Here is a 20756-nt window from a genome sequence, read left to right on the forward strand (position 1 = left end):
CAGAGGGCTGTGTGTGTGTGCGTGACAACATCAGAGCCAGGATGGCAGCCAGCTCTGATGAAGCCTGGCCGGAGAGCCATGGCACCCCCCGCCCCAGAGAGGTCGTCACGACCCAGACGCTAGCCCTTCCATCTTCCAGTCTGAGGCACTCACCCGGTTTTGTGGAGCCCCTACCAAACCCACCAATGATGCTGACCTCCATGGACTTCTCTGGCCTTGGTTATACCATGCCAGCCCCACGGACCTCTTTCTGTCCCTGCCTGACTGCTCGTTGCTAACTCGGGCTTTGCACTCTCAGGGCCCCTCTTCTGTCTCACGCCCTACTCGCAAGCACCCTCCTCTATGTCTTCACAGCTTTCGTCATTAATTTACTTATAAGTTCGTGTGGTTGTCATGGGGTCCATCATCCCCGTTTAGGCCCGGGGTGGGGCAGGGACCTTGTCTGTCTGACTCACTCACTCTAGGCACAAAGGAGGTGCTCAGTGAGTTCTTGTTGAAATTGATGAATGAGGGGTGCCTGGGTGGCTCAGTCGGCTAAGCACCTGCCTTCGGCTCAGGTCATGGTCCCAGGGTCCTGGGATGGAACCCAGCGTTGGGTTCCCTACTCAGTGGGGACCCTGCTTCTCCCTTTCCCTCACTGACCCCCTGTTTTCTCTCTCTCTCTCGGCAAATAAATGAATAAAATCTTCAGAAGAGAAAAGGAAAGAAAAGGAAAGGATGAATGAATTCAGTCAGCTCCTGAGATGTCATATCGTGACAGCTGGGCCACTGGGAGTTAGCCCATTACCACAATCAGATTTGGGCCTTCAAGGCATGTGGGAACATTGTTGTTGGCCAAATCCTCATTTTAGGTTTATTGACTTCTTTCCTATAACTCTGCCATGCTGTGACTGCCCTGCAAATTACCGTTCCTGGGGGCTTCGAGGAACAGGAATATGCCCACCAGAAACGTCCATGAGGCTAGTTACTCGGGAGCATTTGTAGAGAAGAGAAGCGACGGGCGGACGCACGGGCTTTGTGACTGGGGGTTGGGACCCATATCTCTGCTGACTTTCACTGAGTGAGCCCTCAGAGGGGCGTCCCAGGAGCAGATGCAGCTCTGCTGGGGTCAGGCAGACCCTCAGAGCAGAAGGAGACACATCTTCAAGTCATACTGAGATCATCACAACACGGTTTATTTCCTGGGAGTTTTCAATGTGGACTCCGTCAGCAGGAGGTTTCCACCTAGAATTTCGTGGGATTTTCAACTTTCCCAAGGAAGAGAATGGCCTCTGTGGCTCTGTTGATCAGCAGCAGCAGGAAGGGCCGATTGAAGCGGACGACGGTGTGAGAGGGGCCGTCCTTCGAGCGGACTATGAGCTTGGTGGCCGTGGCCGCGGCGGCTTCTGTGCCCTCCTCGCTGACGTCCAGCACAGCCTTGTGGGCGGCCTGCCAAGGGAAAAACAGATGTCAGCGGCCCCCACAGAGGCAGAGCTACTTCACTGAGCCTCAGGGTTCTGCCTTGGGGATGGTGATGCGTCCTCCAGAGACCTTCAGCTCACTGCTCTCGATGCCGGGCATGGGGTGTGCACCTGCCGCTGAGATGGTGAACTGGATCTTTACGAGTCCAGTGGTTGCAAGTGCACACCAGAAAACTTAGGGTTGCGTCCCAGTTCTGCCACTTTATTGGCGTGGAGGTTACTTAGGGGCTGCTGACGTCATTTTCCAAATCTCTGAAAGGGTCATCGTCCCGGTGTATTTCCCACAAGGTCATGGGTGAATTAAAGGAGATCAGGCAAAGTACGGGTGCCACTGTATTGCTACAAGGTTGCCCAGGAGATGCAGGGTGGTGTCATTACATAGTAGGCCCCTTCTGGGTCTTCTAGGGAAGAGACTTCACCAGGGGCTCATGCCCTCCCAAGCCTCAGGGGACCTGAGAACTTCAGGCAATTACAGCTGCTGCTGTTCGTATGTGCACATAAGTACATGATGGGAAAATGACCATTACACTCAACATATGCCATTGGGACCTTTGTATTCTTTCCCTGGACACCAATGACAAAGCCCCCTTCAGTGACCCAGGACCAGTTCTGACCATTATAGTCTATCATCAAGATACATTTTTCGGTCAGGGATCAGAAACTCCTATGCAGACAAGAACAAGACGTTTTGGAAGAGCAGGGGGGACAGGCACAGAGGGCCCCTGGAGAGTTCCCTCCCCCTAAGAGGGGTGCTCACGGCTCAGGTCTGGCTGATGGATTCTACATAGAGGTTTGGGTTCACTGTTGCAATGTGGGAATCGGACTCAGTGATTTCTTTCAAGACAATCAGAAATCTCTCCTTTGAGGTACAGTAGACTACATGGTAGAAATAGGCTCTGTCTTTTTCTTTTTAACATTGCAAGCCAAATACAGCACTTCTACAGGGTAGAAATGGCCCCGGGGCAGCTGATGTGACTTCGTATGAGGTCCCAGGATTCAGGGAGGTAAGGCCGAATGCCAGGTAGGCATTTGCTCATCTGTAGCAGGTCTCGAGATAGAAGTATTGCCTTCCTAGGACAGGCCTAATTTTCAAGGAACGGTAGCTGGATCTTAGGGAAGTTAATTGGAAGAGGGATGAAAGTTGCCTGTGTATCAGAAGGATGATGGCCATAAAGCCACAGGCGTGGAAACCTTGAAATTCAGCCCTACTTCTGCCCTAGAGAGGTCACTTTGCCTCTCAGGGTCTATGTTTCCTTATCAATGAGATGTGAGGGCTCAATTAGCCAGTCACCATAGTCCCTTCCAGCTCAGGCAAATGTTCTCATGGGTTAACTTACTTTGGAAAGCTGCAGGAAGTCTCTCTTTGTAATTCCGGAAAAATCAGCATTTTTATCAAAGGCATCCCGGATGCCCATCTTTGGGAGAATGGTTTCTAGGTCATAGGAGGCAGAAATGGAGAATTTTGGAATGAACACCTCTATCCACCTGTAGAGATGGGGAAAAGGACAATGTGAGGTCACAAGCTCTTTGGTCTCTAGCTCTGCTTCTCAGAGGCATTTTGGGAGACTTTGTTCTTTCTTCTAGCTTTTGCTGGTTGCTGTTTAAAGTAGTCAACACATCCCAGACATCCAACCCAGGTTGCTCTGGAGGCAAGCCCCCTGGATGAGCAGGTCTGGCTTCATAGAGAAGTAAGAAGAGTGTGGGGAGAGTAATAAGGTAAAAGACAGATCATAGACAGGGGCCCAGCAAGGGTTCCTGTGGCAATGACCAGTGGGGGGCACCAGGCAGTGACGGACATTGTGTCCACCATCTCCCTTAGCCCTTCCTGAGACAAACCTTGCCAAACACTGAGAGCAGCAGAGTCCAGTAGAACTTTCTGCAAGGTTGGAAAGATTCTGTCTGTGCTGACCAGGATGTCGGCAACTGGCCACACGGGGTTATCAAGCCCTTTAAATGTGGCTAGTGCCAATGATGAAGAAAAACCCGTAGTTTTACCAATTTTTATTCATTTAAATTTAAATAACTGCATGGGGCTAGTAATTGGACAGCACAGCCCTGGAGTGCAGCATAATTTTTTTCCTTCCTCTGCAATGGTCTCCCTGAACCAAGAATGAAAAGCCCACATTTTCTGAGCATTTACTGTGTGTCAGGCACTGTCCCAGGCACTTTCATGAGCTTCGTTTCCATTTTAAAGATGTTAAGATTATTTTATTGCTTTTCCCAAGGTCATGTACTTGGTAAGTCACAGAAATGAAAGCACAGAAGTGCTGGGTGGACACTTACATCTTCATTGATGGGCATCTAGCACAATGGACAGCTCTCTCTTCCTGGTTACGGTCCTCTGTGCTGGCCCGGCCATCTCCTCCCTGGTCCATCTGTTGCTCTTCACACACTGCCCCCTGCCCCTGCCTCCATGCTGCCTCCTCTGTCCAGCTGTGATGGCAGTCAGAGCACAAATCTCTGAAGCATCCTATAGTGTTCCTTGGTTCCCAGCTATGCCTCTTTGCCAGCACTGTTTCCTTTACTGGGAGTGCCCTTCCCAATCCTATCTGTACCTTCATGTCCTACCTATGCTCCTGACTCACGTCACCATCTCCTTGAAGCCCGCCATGGATCCCAGCTAAAACTATCTCTTTTTGCTCAGAAGCTCCTCAGCACACTGCCTGGGCTTCCCCTGGGGCACTGAACTTAGTCTTCTTGAGTTACGGTTAACCCTGTCCTGTCTTGTCTCCCCCTGGATCTTGGGCACCCGGGAATGGTGCCAATGAGGCCAAGAAAATATCGCTAAGAGACTGTACATAAGACTTTGACTTTCCTTTTTATCTTATGGTTAATAGTCTTTTGATGGTCTCCATAATAGATACAGAACTAATAAAAATCTTACTATTAGCTAACATTATCGATCACATATGATCTTTCTGGCACTGTTCTAAGCACTTTTTAAATAGTAACTTGTTTTATCTTTTCAACAACTTCTGGGTTGAGTAGCAGTATTACCCTCATTTTCTAGGTGACCATTAGTGCCTTTTTTTTTTTTTTTTTTTGCTGGTTTGTTTTTATGGAATCATTCCATGGAATTTAATATCATATTGGCTGGTAGAGTGAGTTCTCCTGGGATGGAATCACTACAAGGGCATAATAGTGTTGTGGGGTCATATTAGCTACATGGCCTTGGGCAATTCATCTCCCCTCCTAGAGCCTCTACTTCCTTGTCTATGGATGGGGATGATAGCATTCTTCGTCTGTCAGGTGATTGTGAAGTTCAAGTGAGACCACAGCCCCAAGTTCCCTTTCCAACAGGCAGCTGGGGCTCAGCTGGCATTCAACGGCTGCTATCATGGTCTATCCCCTGTCCTTGGAGGTACCCCACCACTTGCCTCAGGCCCCAGGAGACTGACACAGATTCCCACCTTTTCTGGAGTAAGTGACCCCAATTCCTCAGTGTCCTGGCTGACAAGGCCTGTTCCAGCTGCCTCATCTTGCCCTGGCCAGGGAGGACAAAGAAGGCTGTGGTGTGTCTACCGTAGTCCATCCGCAGCACGGAGCAGTCCACTTTTGGGTCCACTCCAAAGGCAAACTCTTCCACCTGGTGCATCATTGGGACCTTCACAGTGGTCTTCTTGCCCACCAGGAATGGGGAGCTCTTCCTTGTAGAGCCAGGGTTAAAGGGCTTTTCCCACTTGGCTGGCATGGAAGGAGAAGAGAGGTCTTTACAGCTAAGTACAGATAGTAAGTGGAGGACAACAGAAATGATGAAGTAAGGATCTCTGAAAACTCCTTCATAAAAGCCATGAAAAAACTGGCCACGATGGTCAGAATAAACTTCTTTAGAATTCTGGAAATTAAACAAACTCTTTAAGCAGATTATGGGACAGTTTATTAAATGGAAGCAGCTAAATCTTGGTAAGAAATTGAGCTTTGTGGTGTTTTAACTTGCCCTAGTTCCATTCCTCTTGTACTAGCTCTTCAATAATAGCATTGAAAAATAATAGCCTGCATTTGCGGTGAAATCCAGCAGGCTGGCAGCCACTGAAGGGGAAAAAATAGGGCTGGAACCCATTCAAAGACTCATTCCCAGAGAACTGTTATTTGACCCATCTTGTGCTTCCCTGGAAGGCAACACTTGCAAAATTGCCTGTGTTTGATCTGATTTGGAGTTCAACCAAGGCAAAAAAGATTATTCCTTGGAGGAAATTAGTCAAAAACAGTCACAGATGATGATAAACTTTGCAGCTTCTGGAGGCAGTAGGTAAAGTTGGGAAAAACAACAGATTAATCAAAAAGGTTAACAGGATGGGTTGGGAGCAGGGTGGCATCTGCAAATATGACAGAGTAAAGACCTCTGTATATTTCCCCTTCCATTAGGACAATAATAAAAATTGGCAAAGATATTCAGAATCAGCTTTTTTGGAACTCTGGAAATTAACCAAAGGCTTACGGCTACCTGGGGAGAGTTAATTCAAGAAAAATGGCTGAATCTCAAGAACAGTCAGCTTTATGGTTATTTTAACCTGTGCCAGTTCCACCCTCTGCTCTCCAGCTCAGCAGTAGCCTTGAAAAATAGCACCCTATACTCCCCAAATCATTGACAGAATAACTTTCAAAGACTCATTTTTATCGCTTGACCTCTGTAGTTATCTGGAAGACCCCCATTTCCAAGGTTGACTGCTGCTCACTCAGTGCTAAAGCCTTCTTCTCAGGGGGTTGGAAATTTTTGTTAGAAACAATTACAGGCAAGTGTTTTAGTTTCATTGTTGTCCTGGTGAGGATAACAGATGGGACGAACCACAGAGTGATCAAAAGTTCTGAAAGGAGAAGCTGAAGAATAAGATGTCCTTAGGACACTTGGATAGTTCCACTATATCCTGGGCATTATGAGGCTGCATGCATGTATATAGCTGGATGTATATTTGAGAAAAAATGTGAGAAGGCTCTAAGTTCCTACTTATGGCTGACTTTGAGGATTTGCATAAACAGAAAGTGAAGACTGAGTCAGATTTATAAACTGGCTGGGTGAGTGTTGATGGCACACTCCGCTATGTACACAAAAGCTCTCAGCAAAGACTAAGAGATTTATTTGTTTTAGACACATATGGAATCTCTGCCCAAACATAGTTAACCACTTAACTAAACAAGAAGACCCTTTGGTGGCCACACATCACAAAGTATAAACTTCAATTATTTCAGAAAAATCACTAAACAAACAACAACTATTGCAACAAGAAAAAACAATCAGTCCTTGAAAGGGCGAGAATCTGATTTTCAGAGTTGTTGCACTACATAATTTTAAAAATCTAGCTCTTACAAAAAAAAATGTGAGACATAAAAAGAAAGTATAGACCATACAATCTACTAATATCAAAAATAAGAGAAGAAACAATGCCATAGATCTTGTGGACATTAAAAGGAAAAGAAAGGAATACTACAAACAACTCTATGCCCACCAACTTGATAACCTAGATGAGATACTCCAATTTGTTAATGCATAAGAAGAAATAGACATATGAATAGGCCTATATCTATTAAAGAAATTGACAATAATTAATAACTTTCCAAAACAGGATTCCAAAACAGATGGATTCACTGGTGAAGTCTACCAAACATTTAAGGAAGAAATTATACCAATTCTTACAATGTTTTTCAGAGGATAGAAACAGAGAAAATACTTCCTAACTTGTTCCATGAAGCCAGCATTATTTTAATACCCAAATCAGACAAAGACATAGCAAGAAAGGAAAACTACAGACCCATATCTGTCATGAACATAGAAGCAAAAATGCTCCACAAAAATATTAGCAATCAAATTTGATAATGTATAAAAATAATTAAACACCACAATCAAATGGGGTTTATCCCAGGTTTGTAAGCCTTCGACATTTGAAAATAAGTTAATGTAATCCATCATCAAGAAGCTAAGCAAGAAAAAGTAATCATTATCAATAAATGAAGCAAAAGCATTTGACAAAATCTAACACCCATTCATAGTAAAAATTCTCAGTAAACTAGAAGTAAAAGAGAACCTCCTCAATTTGTTTTAAAATATCTACAAAAAGCCTATAGCTAACGTCAGACTTAATGGTGAGAAATGCAAAGCTTTTCCACTAAGTTCAGATATAATACAAGGATGTCCCCTCTTGCCACACCTTTTCGGTATTTTACTGGAAGTTCTAGCTAATGCAATAAGATAAAAAAAAGAAACAAAAAGTATACAGATTGGGAAGGCAGACATAAAACTGTCTTTGTTCACAGATGATATGATCATCTATGTAGAAAATCCAAGAGCTGACAAACAAAAGAACTCCTGGAACTCGTAAGTGATTAAAGCAAGGTTGCAAGATACAAGGTTAATATGCAAAAGTCGATGCTTTTCCATATGCCATCAATGAACGAATGGAATTTGACATTAAAAACACAATACCATTTACATTTGCATCCAAAAACAACTTATACATGTAGCAAAATATGTATAAGATCTATTGAAGAAAATTATAAAACTCTGATGAATGAAATCAAAGCACTAAATGAATGGAAAGATATTCCTTGTTCGTGAACAGCCAGACTCAATATTGTTACAACGTCAGTTCTTCCCAATTTGATCTATAGATTCAATGCAATCTCAATCCAAACCTTAGCAGATTCTATTATAGATATTAACAAACTAATACTAAAGTTTATATAAAAAAACAAAAGACCCAGAGTAGTCAACACAGTATTGAAGGAGAAGAACAATGTTGGAGGACTGACAATAACCAGCTTCAAGATTTACTCTAAAGTTATGGTGCTCAAGACAGTCTGGTATTGGTGAAGAACAGACGGGCAGATCAATGGAACAGAGAGCTTACAAATAGACCCATGTAAATGCAGTCAACTGATCTTTGACAAAAGAGTAAAGGCACAAAGGATTGGAGTGAAAAGAGTTTTTTCCACAAATGGTGTTGAGACAACAGCATTTATATGCAAAGAAAAACAAAGGAATCTAGACACATACTTTTTATCTTTCATTGAAACTAACTCAAAATGGATCACAGACCTGAAGGTAAAACACAGAACTGTAAAACACTTAGAAGATAATATAGGAGAAAAACTAGATGACTTTGGGTAGGGCAACAATTTTTAGAACACCAAAGGCATGATCCCTGAGAGGAATCAGTGATAAGCTGAACTTCATTAAAATTTAAAACTTCTACTCCGTGAAAGACAATGTCAACAGAATGAAAAGCCAGACGACCTCCTAGGAGAAAATATGCACCTGATAAGACTGTTATCCAAAATGTTCAAAGAACTCTTAAAACTTAGATAAGAAAACAAGTAACAGGATTTTAAAAAGTGGGCCAAAAACCTGAACAAATAGATCACCAAAGAAGATAGGCAGATGGCAGATAAACATGAAAAGAAGCTCCATATCCTATGTCATCAGGGAAATGCAAATTGAAACAACCACAACCACAACGCACCCGTTTACACGGCCCATGTCTGGAACACTGACAACACCAAATGCAGGAGAGGATGGGAAGCCACAGGGACTCCCCCACTGCTGGTGGGAATGCAAGATGGTAGAGGCACTTTGAAGGACAGTCTGGTGGTTTCTTCCCAAACCAGCACTCTTGCCGTACAATCCTGCAAGCAAGCTCCTTGGTAGAAGGAATTGAAAAGTACGTCCACACAAAACCCTCCATGTATTATATGATTCTATTTATAGAAAATGTCCAGAAAAGATAAATCTACGAAGACAGAAAGTAGATTGCTTGTTTCTGGTGAAGGAAGAGCAGAAATGAAGCGAGTCTCAGGGATAGAGAGTCTCTTTTGGAGGTGATGAGAATGTTCTGGAATTACGTAGTGGAGGTACTTGTACAGCCTTGTGGATGCACCAAAACCCAAACCCACTGAATTGTACAATTTAACTTGGCAGATTTTGTGGTATGTGGATTATATTTCAATAAAAAAAATACGATTAAATTAAATGGAACAGCATATATAAAGCACAGGAAAATTAGAAGGGGCTCACGGCATGTTAATTCCTTTTCCTTCCCTTCCCTCCTTACACAATGGATGGATACATGGGTGGGAAGCTGAAGAGGCAGATAGAGGGAAAGATAAGTGGGGGAGGGTTGAATGGCAGGGGGAGAAAGGTAGGGAAGGAGAGAGAAAGGGGGGGGTGGTACAGCAGTGTCCCTGACGATTCTGCCGGAGTTGGCTCTGTCATCATCCATCCCGGTAGCGCAGAGGCTCGCACACATCAGGCTCTCAATACAGGAGAGATCTTTAAAGTAAGGCAGCCAGAATCATGAAGCAAGTAAGGGGAAGATGGAGCATTCAGACCCAGGGCTGTCTGACTTCAAAGCCCATGTCCGCTCCGCTGCAGCAGTGTGTTTGCAAACTGTAACGTTCTAGACTGATGCGCCGAGGGGGGTGTCAATGGCAATCATCCAGGCCTGTCTGCCCTTGCGCACCTCTAGAAGTGCTCTGGCCTGTGGATTTCCCTCTGAAGCGGGGTTGTCAGAGAACTCTGCACCCCTCCTCGAAACCTTCTGGAGGCACCAAGGACACTGGTGGTAGCAAGAGACGAGGTCCTTACAAGCTCATTTCCAGAAGATTTTCCCCGTGGGCTGCCCACTGAGCCCAATGTCAGCCCCTCGGGACACATAACCAGACTATCCAAGGTCAGGGCTGAACGAGGCCCCGTCATCAATCAACTGAAGCAGAGAGAGGGACTAGGATGTGGCCACAGTCATGCAGCCAGCTTGTTACAAGACTGGTCCGAATCCAGACTTCCCACTCCCTGACTGTGCTGTCTAGGGTTTGTTTAGCTTGCTTATTCAACTGGAGAGTGAAGGGGAAACAAGATTAAAATAAAAATCAAGCCCTCAGAGCCTTACCTTTAAAGAAAATGTGGTTCACCAGGACCATGACCGTCAGAGGTTCAAGGCCTTGGATTAAGTCCACCACCTTCCCTTTGGTCTCCTTCTCCACATAGCTGTTGATCTTCTCCCGGGCAGTGGAGGTGCTTGAGAAATCCATAGAAAAGGTTTTGGACTCATACAGCCTCTTGATGTTGTCCAAGAAATTTGCCTGCAGCTGCAGCTCCTTTTTGAGGAAGAGGACACTCCCCATCCTCAGGTCCAGGTCTGCGCTGGGGGCTCTGAGCAACTGGAGCAGGTGCTGGAAGGCTTGGTGGATGGCGGGCTCTGGCACGTGCGTGAGGTTGAACCCCAGGCTCTGGAGGATCTGGGTCTTGGTGGCTGAGCGGGCCCCAAGGGATAGCATGGCCAGGGAAGCGGAGACACTCAGTGGGGAGAAGAAGACGTTCTGGTCCGGAGTCTTCAAAACCAGCCTCCGGTACAGGCGGAAGGCAAAGTTGGTGTTGCTGGAGGACAGCCAGGAGGCAGCCGTGCTCCTTGAGGAGGACGGGCAGAGGGATCCCTTGCCCGGGGTCCCGGGTGGGGGCACACAGCGGATTACAGCGCAGATGCTGATAACGAGGAAAACTCCATAAAAGGCCGATGCCATTTTGAAACGAGCTAAGTCTGCAAGAGAAGAAAGAACCATCGAGGGAAGGTGAGCGGAGCGTCTGGCCGCCGAATCCGAGACCTTGCAACACCCCTCCCCTTTCAAGACAGAATGGGGACAGGCTGGACGGTGAACAGGGCAGTTCACTCTGTAATCTCATTGGCTCTCATGAACGGGAGGCAGGTAGTATCGTTGTCTTTAGCTTACAAACAAGCAAACAGGCCTCAGAGACGTTGTGTCACTGACCTCAGGCCACCCAACTAGTTTGTGTTCTGTCTGGGATTCAAAGTCAGGTCTTAAATCCCGAATCTCAGCTCCCACGCTCTTTGCTGTTTCTGTTTGGTAGGCTTCCCGTTCAGAAAGGAAGACAGTAGAACCAGGCTGCAAAGTCCCAATCTTAGCAGCCACCGAAAGGCATCCTCTTATCCCTCAGAGATCCCTCGAGATATTCTTGGTCCCTTTTGTGTTGAACTGATCATTTCCTTGCCGTGGCTGCCCACTCCCAGCCACAGGCATTTGCTGGCGGTGTCACTGTCCTTCAGCAGGCTGGCCTGGGACCGTTGTCCTCAGGGGCCTTGAGGACAGGTGTCTTGTTGCCGGTGGGCTAGCTCTAGCTGTGAGTGCCTGGCCCCTGCACGCCCCGTCCAGCTAGACTGATGCACCAGGAGCATTTTGGACTAGGCGAGCTGGAGGCAGGTGGAAATGCCGGTCATTCTGGAACGGAGCAGGGCTGGACTACATCTCACTCTGAGGCTCACGATGGGCAAGTTTTAGCTTCTCTGGACTTCGGTTTTCTTTTTTGGCTCTGGGGGGATGGTCTGTACCATATCTAGGTATTCAGAGGATCAAGCGTGATGAGGTCACTGGTCCCTGTAGGGACAGTCCTAAGGACCTAGCCATGCTCCCAACAACCTTTTGGTCGAAACGCAATTTATGTAAATCGAGTAATACTTGATCACACCAGATGTGATGAAGAGCAGAAGGAACTACACAAAGAATCTTTTTTGCCAAGTGAGTAATTCCTTGGCGAAACTGCAAAGTCATCCCCATGGCCGTTTATCTAATCGGGCAATTTTTGTCTTATAAGCAGGGGCACGTGAGGCGGGCTGCAGAGACGGGGCCACTGGCAGGAGGTACAGACTTGATTCTGCCCACAAGACCCACAGAGGGAATGCTGAGGCGTGCTCCTGTCCAAAAGGAATGTCCAAGGGCTGTTCTGGGAGCCCCCGAGTCCTTCCCTGCTCCACTCGCCTCGGGCACACGGCCCCATGTAGGGGCGGCAGGAGACGCTTTGTGCCCTGGCCTGTGTGGAAGGGTGTTCAACCAGGGTGGAAGGGACTGAAAGAAGGAGGCACTTGGGACGAAAACCCCGAGTTCCTCCTGTTTGATGAATTCTGTGACAGGCTGCGGGTGCTCGGGACGCCGTGTGAGAACACGGGGTCTGTGGGACGGCTCTGGTGGGCAGGGGGCCTGCTGTGTTAGCGTGGGTCGTGTGAAAGAGGAAACCACGGGCCCACCCTGCTGCCACTCCCGCCGAGTTCCAACCAGGCTGAAAACCTCATCCAGCCGCAGGTTCTGCCTCCCCCAGAAATGTGGTCTTAACCAGTCAGTCAGGAATCTTTCCATCAGGCCAGGGAGTCGGCCACATGGGGCCTGTCCCCCCAAGGGAGATGAGGTCATCCTCGTGGGAAGACCCCCTGCCTTTCCCTCTAGGGCAAAACCCCTGGCCTGGAAAAGTCTCTTTAGTTGGCCAATAATGGCCTTGCCCAACACTCCTTCTGTGAAAACTCGCCACTTCGTGCACCTCCTTGGAGTGCCCTCTGTTTGCTGCCCAAGTCATGGATTGCTCAGTAAAGCCAATCAGACCTTTAAATTTTTCTCGGTGGGACTGTCATTAGCATGAGGCCTGAGCTCAACGGGCAGTTAGGAATCAGAGCCTCAGCAAGACCCCTGCTCTCCTACACAGCCAGGATCCTGGTAAAGAATGGCAGCCTCGTGTGACCACCTCTGCGTTGTGTCCTCCCCGGCCCCCACACCCCGCTCCATCTGTGAAAGGGGTGGCCCCGATGAAGAAGGGACACAGTTTGTGTGACACCCAGCACGGTGCCAGGCCCGCAGATGGCATGAAGTCAAAGCTGCTTCTTTTCCCTCATGGCTGTTGTGATCTTGCGTTCCTCGCTTGGAAGCAGAGGGAAGGGACAGGCTTGTCCCGCGGTATTCCTGACTGCGGGAAGGGTGGAGTTGGGGAAGAGAACACCAGCCGTTCTGGAGGGGAAGGGAGCCGCCGCCGGGCCCCGCGATGAGATACCATGGAGAGGCGGGGGCCTGTATCCCTCTCGGGGCCGGTGGGGGTAGGAGTGGGGCTGTCGGGGCACCTGCTAACACCAGCTGTGCCTCCCAGAGGAGCCACACCCCATCAGCAGACATGGCCTTGCCAGAGGACATCCGACTCCATGCCCCACGTCCTGGGCTGAGCAAGGAGACCAGCCTGGACCAGTAGCCCCTCAGTACGTTAGTGAGTATCCTGGCGCCTCGCTGCCGTGGCCTTCATGTGACCTTAGGCGAGCTGCAGCTTCTCTCTGGGCCTTGGGGATGTGGTCTCGGAGGGCTCTACGGCCATGGAGCTCAAGGGGCAGATGCTTGTGCTCTTCAGGAAAAGCTCTGATGAAAGCTTTCTCGCTCGGCTCTTAAAATCCAACCTCCTTCTGCACTTGTCATTTTCCCACGCCCAACTCCTCTCCTCTCGTGGCCGCCCTCTCTCTCTCCCACGGAGGCCCCCCACGGCCTCTGTGCTGTGACAAGACTGCGCTGGGGGTAGGGGGTGAGTCCTGCCAGTGGGCTTTGCCCTTCTTGATAAGAGGGACACTCTGTCCTCTCTGCACCTGCCCCTGTCTGGGCCCCTCTGGACCGGGGGTGCCGCTGCCTCCCCCCCACCTTTCATCCTGCCTCCCCTGCTCTGTTCTACACTGGGCTCCTGGCTGGGACACTCACGTGCCACAGACAGGGGGAACTTTCTAGATGCAAAGCTCACTGTCACTCACCTACTCAGCTTCCTCAGTGGCTCCTGACTGACCTCCGGAGGAACGGCCAAGCACCTGTCCTTCGAGGTCCTTCTCGGCTGGGCTCTGACTTACCTTCCCGGCTTCATCCTCAGGCACGCAGCTGTTTCGGGTTCCTGGAAAGGTTGCGTGGCCCTCCTCCCACCCACCCTGCCCTGTCTTCATTTGCATCCTTGTCTAGCGTGAGCACCAAAGGGCTTCATTCCATTCAAAAACCCTACGCGCCTGGTGACGCACACTTCTGGCAAAGCCCCAAACCTAGAGTAACCCACCTGTCTGCTCCTTCTCTGCCAAGTGCTGGAGGGAAGGTGGCTCAGCAAGGCAGTCTGGTCTGCGGTGACTTCCCAGTCACCGGTCTTGATGTGCCCGGCAGCAGAGCACCGACGACCTCACTCTCCCATTCACTGCAGGGAACAGCTCAGTCTTCCATTTCCCGAAGTCGGACTCCTCAGCCTGCCACCAGGTCATCTGTGCGTGCACACACACCTCAGACGGCCTCGCCTCCCACCTCCCACGAAAGACCATCGGAGAAGGAACGTATCCCCCTCTCCCCAGCACTCCTCCCAGAACTGAGGAGAGCATCTCTTATGCCCACCCAGGACTCTCACATCTGTCGCTTCTGTTTTCATCTTTTGATGAAAGACGAAAGATTTTCAGCTTCATCTTTTGTATTTTTTTTAAAGATTTTTATTTATTTATTTGACAGAGATCACAAATAGGCAGAGAGAGAGAGAGAGAGAATGAGAGAGAGAGAGAAGCAGGCTCCCTGCCGAGCAGAGAGCCTGATGCGGGACTCGATCCCAGGACCCTGAGATCATGACCTGAGCCGAAGGCAGAGGCTTAACCCACTGAGCCACCCAGGCACCCACCAGCTTCATCTTTGCCATTGGCTTTTAAACATGGCCAAGGCTTGCCCGCTAGGATAAACAAATCACTCCCAACAACACCATGGAAACCCCCGTGGCCCCCTGTCTCCATCCTCTGCCTCCGGGCTCACATCTTTACCAGCTGTGTATTCACGGTCCTCAGGGTGTCACTTCTGCTTACCCCTGGCCCACTCCAGTCTGGCTTTCAGGTCCACAGAGGAGGGGCAGCCTGTGACTGTGGCCAGGTTCATCTTCGCTGCCTCCCCAGAAGCAGCTGACCCTGGACGCCACACTGGGCTTCTCCAGTCCCTCCCTGTGGCTCTGTGACGCTATGATCTCCTGCCTTTCTCCTCTCCCCCCGACCCCGTCTCCCTCCCTCCCTCCCCCTTAGTACCTCTGTGCGTCCTCTCCTGTGCCCGGTCTTGGCGCGTCCCGTCCAGCCTGGCGCCCTCTCCTTGGTGCTCTCCTCCGCCTCCAGCAGGTCTTATCATGCCCTGGGCTTCATTATCAAGATACCCATCACTTATTATTTCTAATTCCCAGGCCAGGCCTTTCCTCTGAACTCCATATGTCTAACCATGTCCTTGATATTTCCTCCCAATGTCACAAATGAGCTGAAGCTCAGTAACATCCAGACTGATCTCAGACTCTTGCCCAAGCACCGTCTTCCCATCAAAGTCATGGCGGAGACCTTCTTTCAATATCTCCCTCCGCGGCACAGCCCTCATTTAGGTATTTGAGCCCAGGACTCACTCTTGTACCTCCTTCTTCCTCATTCCCCACACCAACACATCACTTACCTATTTTCAACTCTTCCAGTAGCCTCCCATTTCCCAGAGAGGGTACCGGCATCTCATCCAACCAGCACTGGTGGGGCTCCGCCAGCCCTTCTAACTTCGTTACAGACCTCAAAGCCATGCTCTGGACTGCTGTGTGCAGCTATTTTGCCCATTTTTACGAGGCTCCTGGGTGACCTTTGTTGTGCCCCACTCCCCTCCCCCACCAGACTTTCCCCCCGAATTAATTCCTTTCCACTGCTTAGGTCCTCTGCCATGTCACGCCCTTAAAGAAGCTCTCTTTGAGTGCTCAGGTCAGGAAAAATCCCCCCTTTAAATGTTTTTATAGTACCATTAACCTCTTAGCAAAATACTTATCAAGGTCATAATTTCACAGTTATTTGCTTGACGGAAAATGAAATGAATCAGGGAACTCGCTTCTCTGTTCTCCCCATGCACCTCTGTTTGGCCAGTACAAAGGGCTCCCTTGAAGTGTTTGATGAAGGAGTGAATTGAAATCAATTAAATGGGCAATTTACCTCTGAGGGGTGATACTGGCGGGAAATGAGCAAGAAAGACCTTTCTGGGTCTTCATTCTGGCGCTAGTTACACAGGCGTGTGTATACACATAACACGTGAGTTGACTTACACTTTTGGCCGTTGGACTTATGGACAGTTGTAAACAGAAAACTGGACAAAATACATGAAACAATTGAGACTCTGAAAAAAAATTATGTGAAATAATTCAGGCATTGAATGGTAGGCAGAGAAGGCAGACAGATCAGGGGAGCCCTGTGATTGTCCTGCTGTTCAGTCCAAAGACACTTTCTGGCTCCGGGCTGGGAAACCCAAGCCAAGGCTGGTGTGCTGGCTGAGCCCAGGGGACAGGGATCAGAGTTTGGGAAAGCTCAGGCAGGAAAGTGAGGGTTCGCTTTGGTGCAAAAGCTAAGTGCTCAGCTCTGCATGCATAATGAGGCATTCCACAAGGATGGTCCTGATGCAACAGGAAAACCCCGAACTGCCATAAAGATGTAGGCGGAACGCCCAGAGTTCACGTAGCTGGGAGGGAGGGAGGCTCTGACCCGGCTGAGCTAGGGGAACTCCAGGAACATCTAAGGTATTCAGGAGAGACCCATAAGAGGCACATCTTGACATTAAGGCTACACTGTCCTAGACACGTTAACAACATTGTATCTGAAATAGGACACTTTATCAGGAAGAGGGGATAAAATCCTTGACAGGATTAAAAAAAAGTTCTGTGAATATGCTAGGTGTCACCACAGTAGAATTCAGTGTCACCACAGTAGAATCCAGACCAGAACAACTGTAAGGGTAAATTTACGTGGTAGAAGGAAAGATCGGGAAGCTTAAAAAGACAGCAACAGGACAGCTGTGCCCAACGTAAGCGAACAGACGGGAGAAATGACAGAAGCCCCGGGATCCGCGAACGGAAAGCCGATGGTCTCACAGACGGGTAGCTGGAGTCCTGGGCACGGAACGGTGGGAGAGACAAAGTCGGGAAGAAGTAATGGCCAGAAATACTTACTCTGTGTAAACTACGATACAATAAAGTGATTCAGCCCTGACATTTCTTCCCCCCGGGCTGTACCCTGAGACCTTAATTCTCAGTCTGTGTAGACGGCTCTCCCTCCCTCCCCTCCTGACCAGCAGCTGCTTTCCACCCTGCCCACTCCAGCTCCGGGCCTCCCACGCCGCAGAGTCTTCCAGATCCCACGGAAGGTCGGGCCCTCCCTTCGCAAACACCTGGAGCAAACCACAAGGATCTACCTCGTCACGTGTCCGTCTCCCCCAGTGCCCAGGCTGCACCTTGTGTGGTTTCCTCCGGGGCAGGGACTCTCCTCCGTGAGAGATGGGGACCGAGGAACAATAAAGGGAAGACGAAGATGGGGGAGGAGGTGGGAAGGCAGTGGGAGGCAGGCAGGGAGCCCCAAGGGCCCAGCTCAGCTCGACTGGCCCACACCCGGGCATTTTTGTCAAAAGGCCTCCAGTCGGTGAAACAGGTTGGCCTCCTGAAGTGCGGAGTTTCCCAAGCGTGGCTAATTATCAGGAGAACCTGTGTTCTCATTAAAATGCACATTCCCAGGCCCCACCTAGAGCCACTGAGTCAGACTTTCCGGAGAACGGCGAGCCGACTTAACAACGAGGGAAGCTGGGGGTTTCTTCTTTGCACAACTTCTGCCCGGGGCCCCAGAGAGCAGCTCCCCGAGATGATTCCCCAGCTCCGAGTGCCTCAGGCCATGGCGAAAGCAAAGACCTGTTTCTTTCCAATTCCGAAGACGGACCCTGCCACCGCAGCGACCAGAAGTGGGTCCTCTGGGTGCATCCAAGGTCCCATCAAGATGGAAGTCTTTCAAGCCCAAGTCTCCATCCTCCTCCACAGACCTTCTCCCGCCGTGCCTGGGCTCCTCGGGACTCTTCTCTTCCTGGCTACAAGTTCTGCCTGCCTAACGCATCTCTATGCTTCTGCCCCATTTCTGGTTTATACAGATCTTCACGCCGCTCTTTAAATCTGGCTACATCTTTATACTTTTCTCTTTTAATATATGTAAATATTATTATGTATTAATATATTAATATATAATCAACATAATTATATATTAATATGATATACGGTTGATATAATATATTAATTAATGTGTTAATTAATATAGAATATGTTATTGATATTAGTTAAATATATTAATATAATTAACCAATATTATATGCTAGCTAATATAATCAATATATAACATTTATTATAATATATAATACATAATTACATATTATATATAATTAATTAATATTAATAAATATGCTATAAGATAATTATATGGTTAATACACTATATTATTATGACTGATTAATAAACAATAATGTAATTGATATATAATATATGTATTATATAAAATATTTAATGTTTAATTAATATATTTAATATACATTTTTTCAATTTCACCTATTCTTGCTCTAATTGTGGAGCACATTGGATACATCCCGGCTGGACTTGCCACATCGTCTTAACCAGAAGCTGTTGTCCAGAAGCTCCCCGAGAGAGACCCCACAATGCCCAGTGTGGATGTGAGCACCTGTCTCGGGGAGGGGGGGAGGGCACCCTGCATTGTTTTGCTGCAACACTGCTCATTCCTTAGCCTGCCCACAGGGGCCACGTGACTTCTAGGATCTGAGCCAAGCTGAGGGTGGAGATGGGGAAGCGGGTAGATCCAGACAGACCCTCCGGCCCTGAGGAATTTTGTCCGGGTGATCCTTTGTTTTCTGTTGGTTTTGGCAAAGAGGTCACTATTTCAACATTATGGGACGTGGGCTTCCTGCTCCAGAATGGATCTTCATCCCGGAGGGACCCTTTCCCAGCCCAGTCTTGGAATCTGAGATTCCTTTGTTCACGTCGCACCGAGAGAAACCACAGACCAAAGGTTACCTGTGCTGGGAGGGCACGCAGTTTTCAGAGAAGCCCCCTCAGGTGCCTTCCTCCCCGCTCTGGATGCCTTTACACCGGGCATCACTGATGTGCTCTGGTGCCCAGCAAGTGCTCTGCAGGTTCACACGCATCATGTCATGTAATCCCCTGTGAGTAGTCGATGAGATGAACAGGATGGTCCCCGATTCACAGAGAGGACAACTCAGGATTAGGCACAACGAAGAGGCTTGCCTCACATCGCAAACCCAACACATGGCGGAGCTCAGATTTGAACTTGAGCCTGTCTGGACTCCAGGGCCTCCTGCCAGCCTCCCACCACTTGAGGCCCCCAACAAAGTCCCTGGAATGAAAGATGACCACCCCAGACCACATGGCATCCTGAGTATGAACCTTGAGCCAACAAAGGTCTTGGTGGCCACTGTCTGGCCTGCCTTCTTCCCTCTTTAACCAAACGGAACAGGCTTCAGGCTCAGGTCTGGGTGGAGCTGAATCACCAGGTCGTTTGAGTTGTGTGTATTTTTAGTTATTTCCTACCCGTGGCCTGTTTTCTGGTTTTTTATTGATGGTTGTGATATTAACTTTTCTGTTTGAACAAATTTGTTTCAATAGAAATTGATTTAAAGATCCCTCTTGAGTGCCTAAGGACACAAAAGCCACAATATCAACAGTGGTTTGGGAATGAAAGAAATTTGGGGAATTGCAGACATAGAGTGCGTGTTTCCCACCGAGAAGGGAGCCCTGGCCTCACACTCCTACTGTCATGCCTGAGCACTGCCCTGACCCACCTGGGCCTGAACGGGAGGAAGCTGGCCATGGGTCCCTAAACTCTCACCTGGCCCCCTGCCGGGTGCACAGGAGATGCTTAATAAGTCTTTGTTGGCCAAATGAATGCATGGAAAAGGAACAGGTAGATGAAACTTTGCAGCAGATACTATCATTTTCAAGACAAACATCAAAGTGTGGTCTAAGATCAAGGGCTTTTGGAGATCAACCAGGGCAATCCCATCACCGCACAGGTGGGCAGCGAAGGCCCTGGAAGAAGGTGTTTGCCCAAATCACATAGTCAGCATCTGGGCAAAGCAGGGTCAGGAACTAGGGCTTCCTGTCATTATCCTCATCAGCGCACCAGCTTGTCGCCTCCAGAGTGTGCTCACATGAATGACTTAGTCTGGGCGGATGGGAAACAAGCTTCCTGACATCCCGCATGCGTTTGGAAAGCCCCTGCTCGGGAGCTGCACCAAGGCTTCCTGCATTATGTGGAAGGTCAAGCTGGATCATATCCAAGGGGTTCTGCCCTGGGGTTCTGACGCTGGCTGCGGCTAATCCTCCTATCATTAAGTACACTCGTGGTGTGCATCTCCGGGGCCAGAAGGCTCCAGAAGCTGATCACACAACAGAGGTGGTGGAGAGCAGAATCACAAAATCTACTGTCTCAGCAGTGAGTGTCACCTTCTCAGTGAGGCCAGTCTGACTGCCACCAACACCTCCATCCACCCTTACCTGCATTGCTTAATGTCCTTTTGCATTTGTTAACGCTGTGCTGTATTGGATGCCTCTGTCTACTGGCTGGGAACTTCTGCAAAGAGCAAGGAGCTTTGTGGATTTCAACCCCACAGAGACCCAGAGTGGACACTCAGCCAGTATTTGCTAGA

At 48.6% G+C, this 20756-nt stretch overlaps 1 protein-coding gene across 5 annotated transcripts; it reads right to left on the bottom strand.

Moving 5' to 3' along the window:
- Nucleotides 1-1160: 1160 nt before the first annotated feature.
- On the bottom strand, nt 1161-15772 carry SERPINA9 (serpin family A member 9). Of its 5 annotated transcripts, none has more exons than XM_032341722.1 (5): nt 15693-15772; nt 10337-10984; nt 4871-5144; nt 2798-2945; nt 1161-1428 (listed from the first exon to the last, which is right to left on the bottom strand). In XM_032341722.1, the coding sequence occupies exons 1-5, from the start codon at nt 15742-15744 to the stop codon at nt 1225-1227; spliced, it is 1326 nt and encodes a 441-aa protein (XP_032197613.1). In that variant the 5' UTR covers nt 15745-15772; the 3' UTR covers nt 1161-1224. The 5 variants fall into 5 exon arrangements, with proteins under 5 accessions (XP_032197613.1, XP_032197612.1, XP_032197615.1 ...); XM_032341721.1 differs by lacking the exon at nt 15693-15772 and adding an exon at nt 15287-15629; XM_032341724.1 differs by lacking the exon at nt 15693-15772 and adding an exon at nt 14299-14442.
- Nucleotides 15773-20756: the final 4984 nt, after the last annotated feature.

This window comes from Mustela erminea, chromosome 5 (assembly GCF_009829155.1).
Source record: "Mustela erminea isolate mMusErm1 chromosome 5, mMusErm1.Pri, whole genome shotgun sequence".
Lineage (NCBI taxonomy): Eukaryota > Metazoa > Chordata > Mammalia > Carnivora > Mustelidae > Mustela > Mustela erminea.

Excerpts from the sequence above, each read along its gene's own strand:
- SERPINA9 (XM_032341721.1), bottom strand. The coding sequence starts at position 15,383 with ATGATAAGACCTGCTGGAGGCGGAGGAGAGCACCAAGGAGAGGGCGCC. Across the intron at positions 10,985-15,286 it reads ACAGGAGAGGACGCACAGAG|ACTTAGCTCGTTTCAAAATG; the intron begins GTACTAAGGGGG and ends CTTCTCTTGCAG. Across the intron at positions 1,429-2,797 it reads ACTTCCTGCAGCTTTCCAAA|GCCGCCCACAAGGCTGTGCT; the intron begins GTAAGTTAACCC and ends TTCCCTTGGCAG.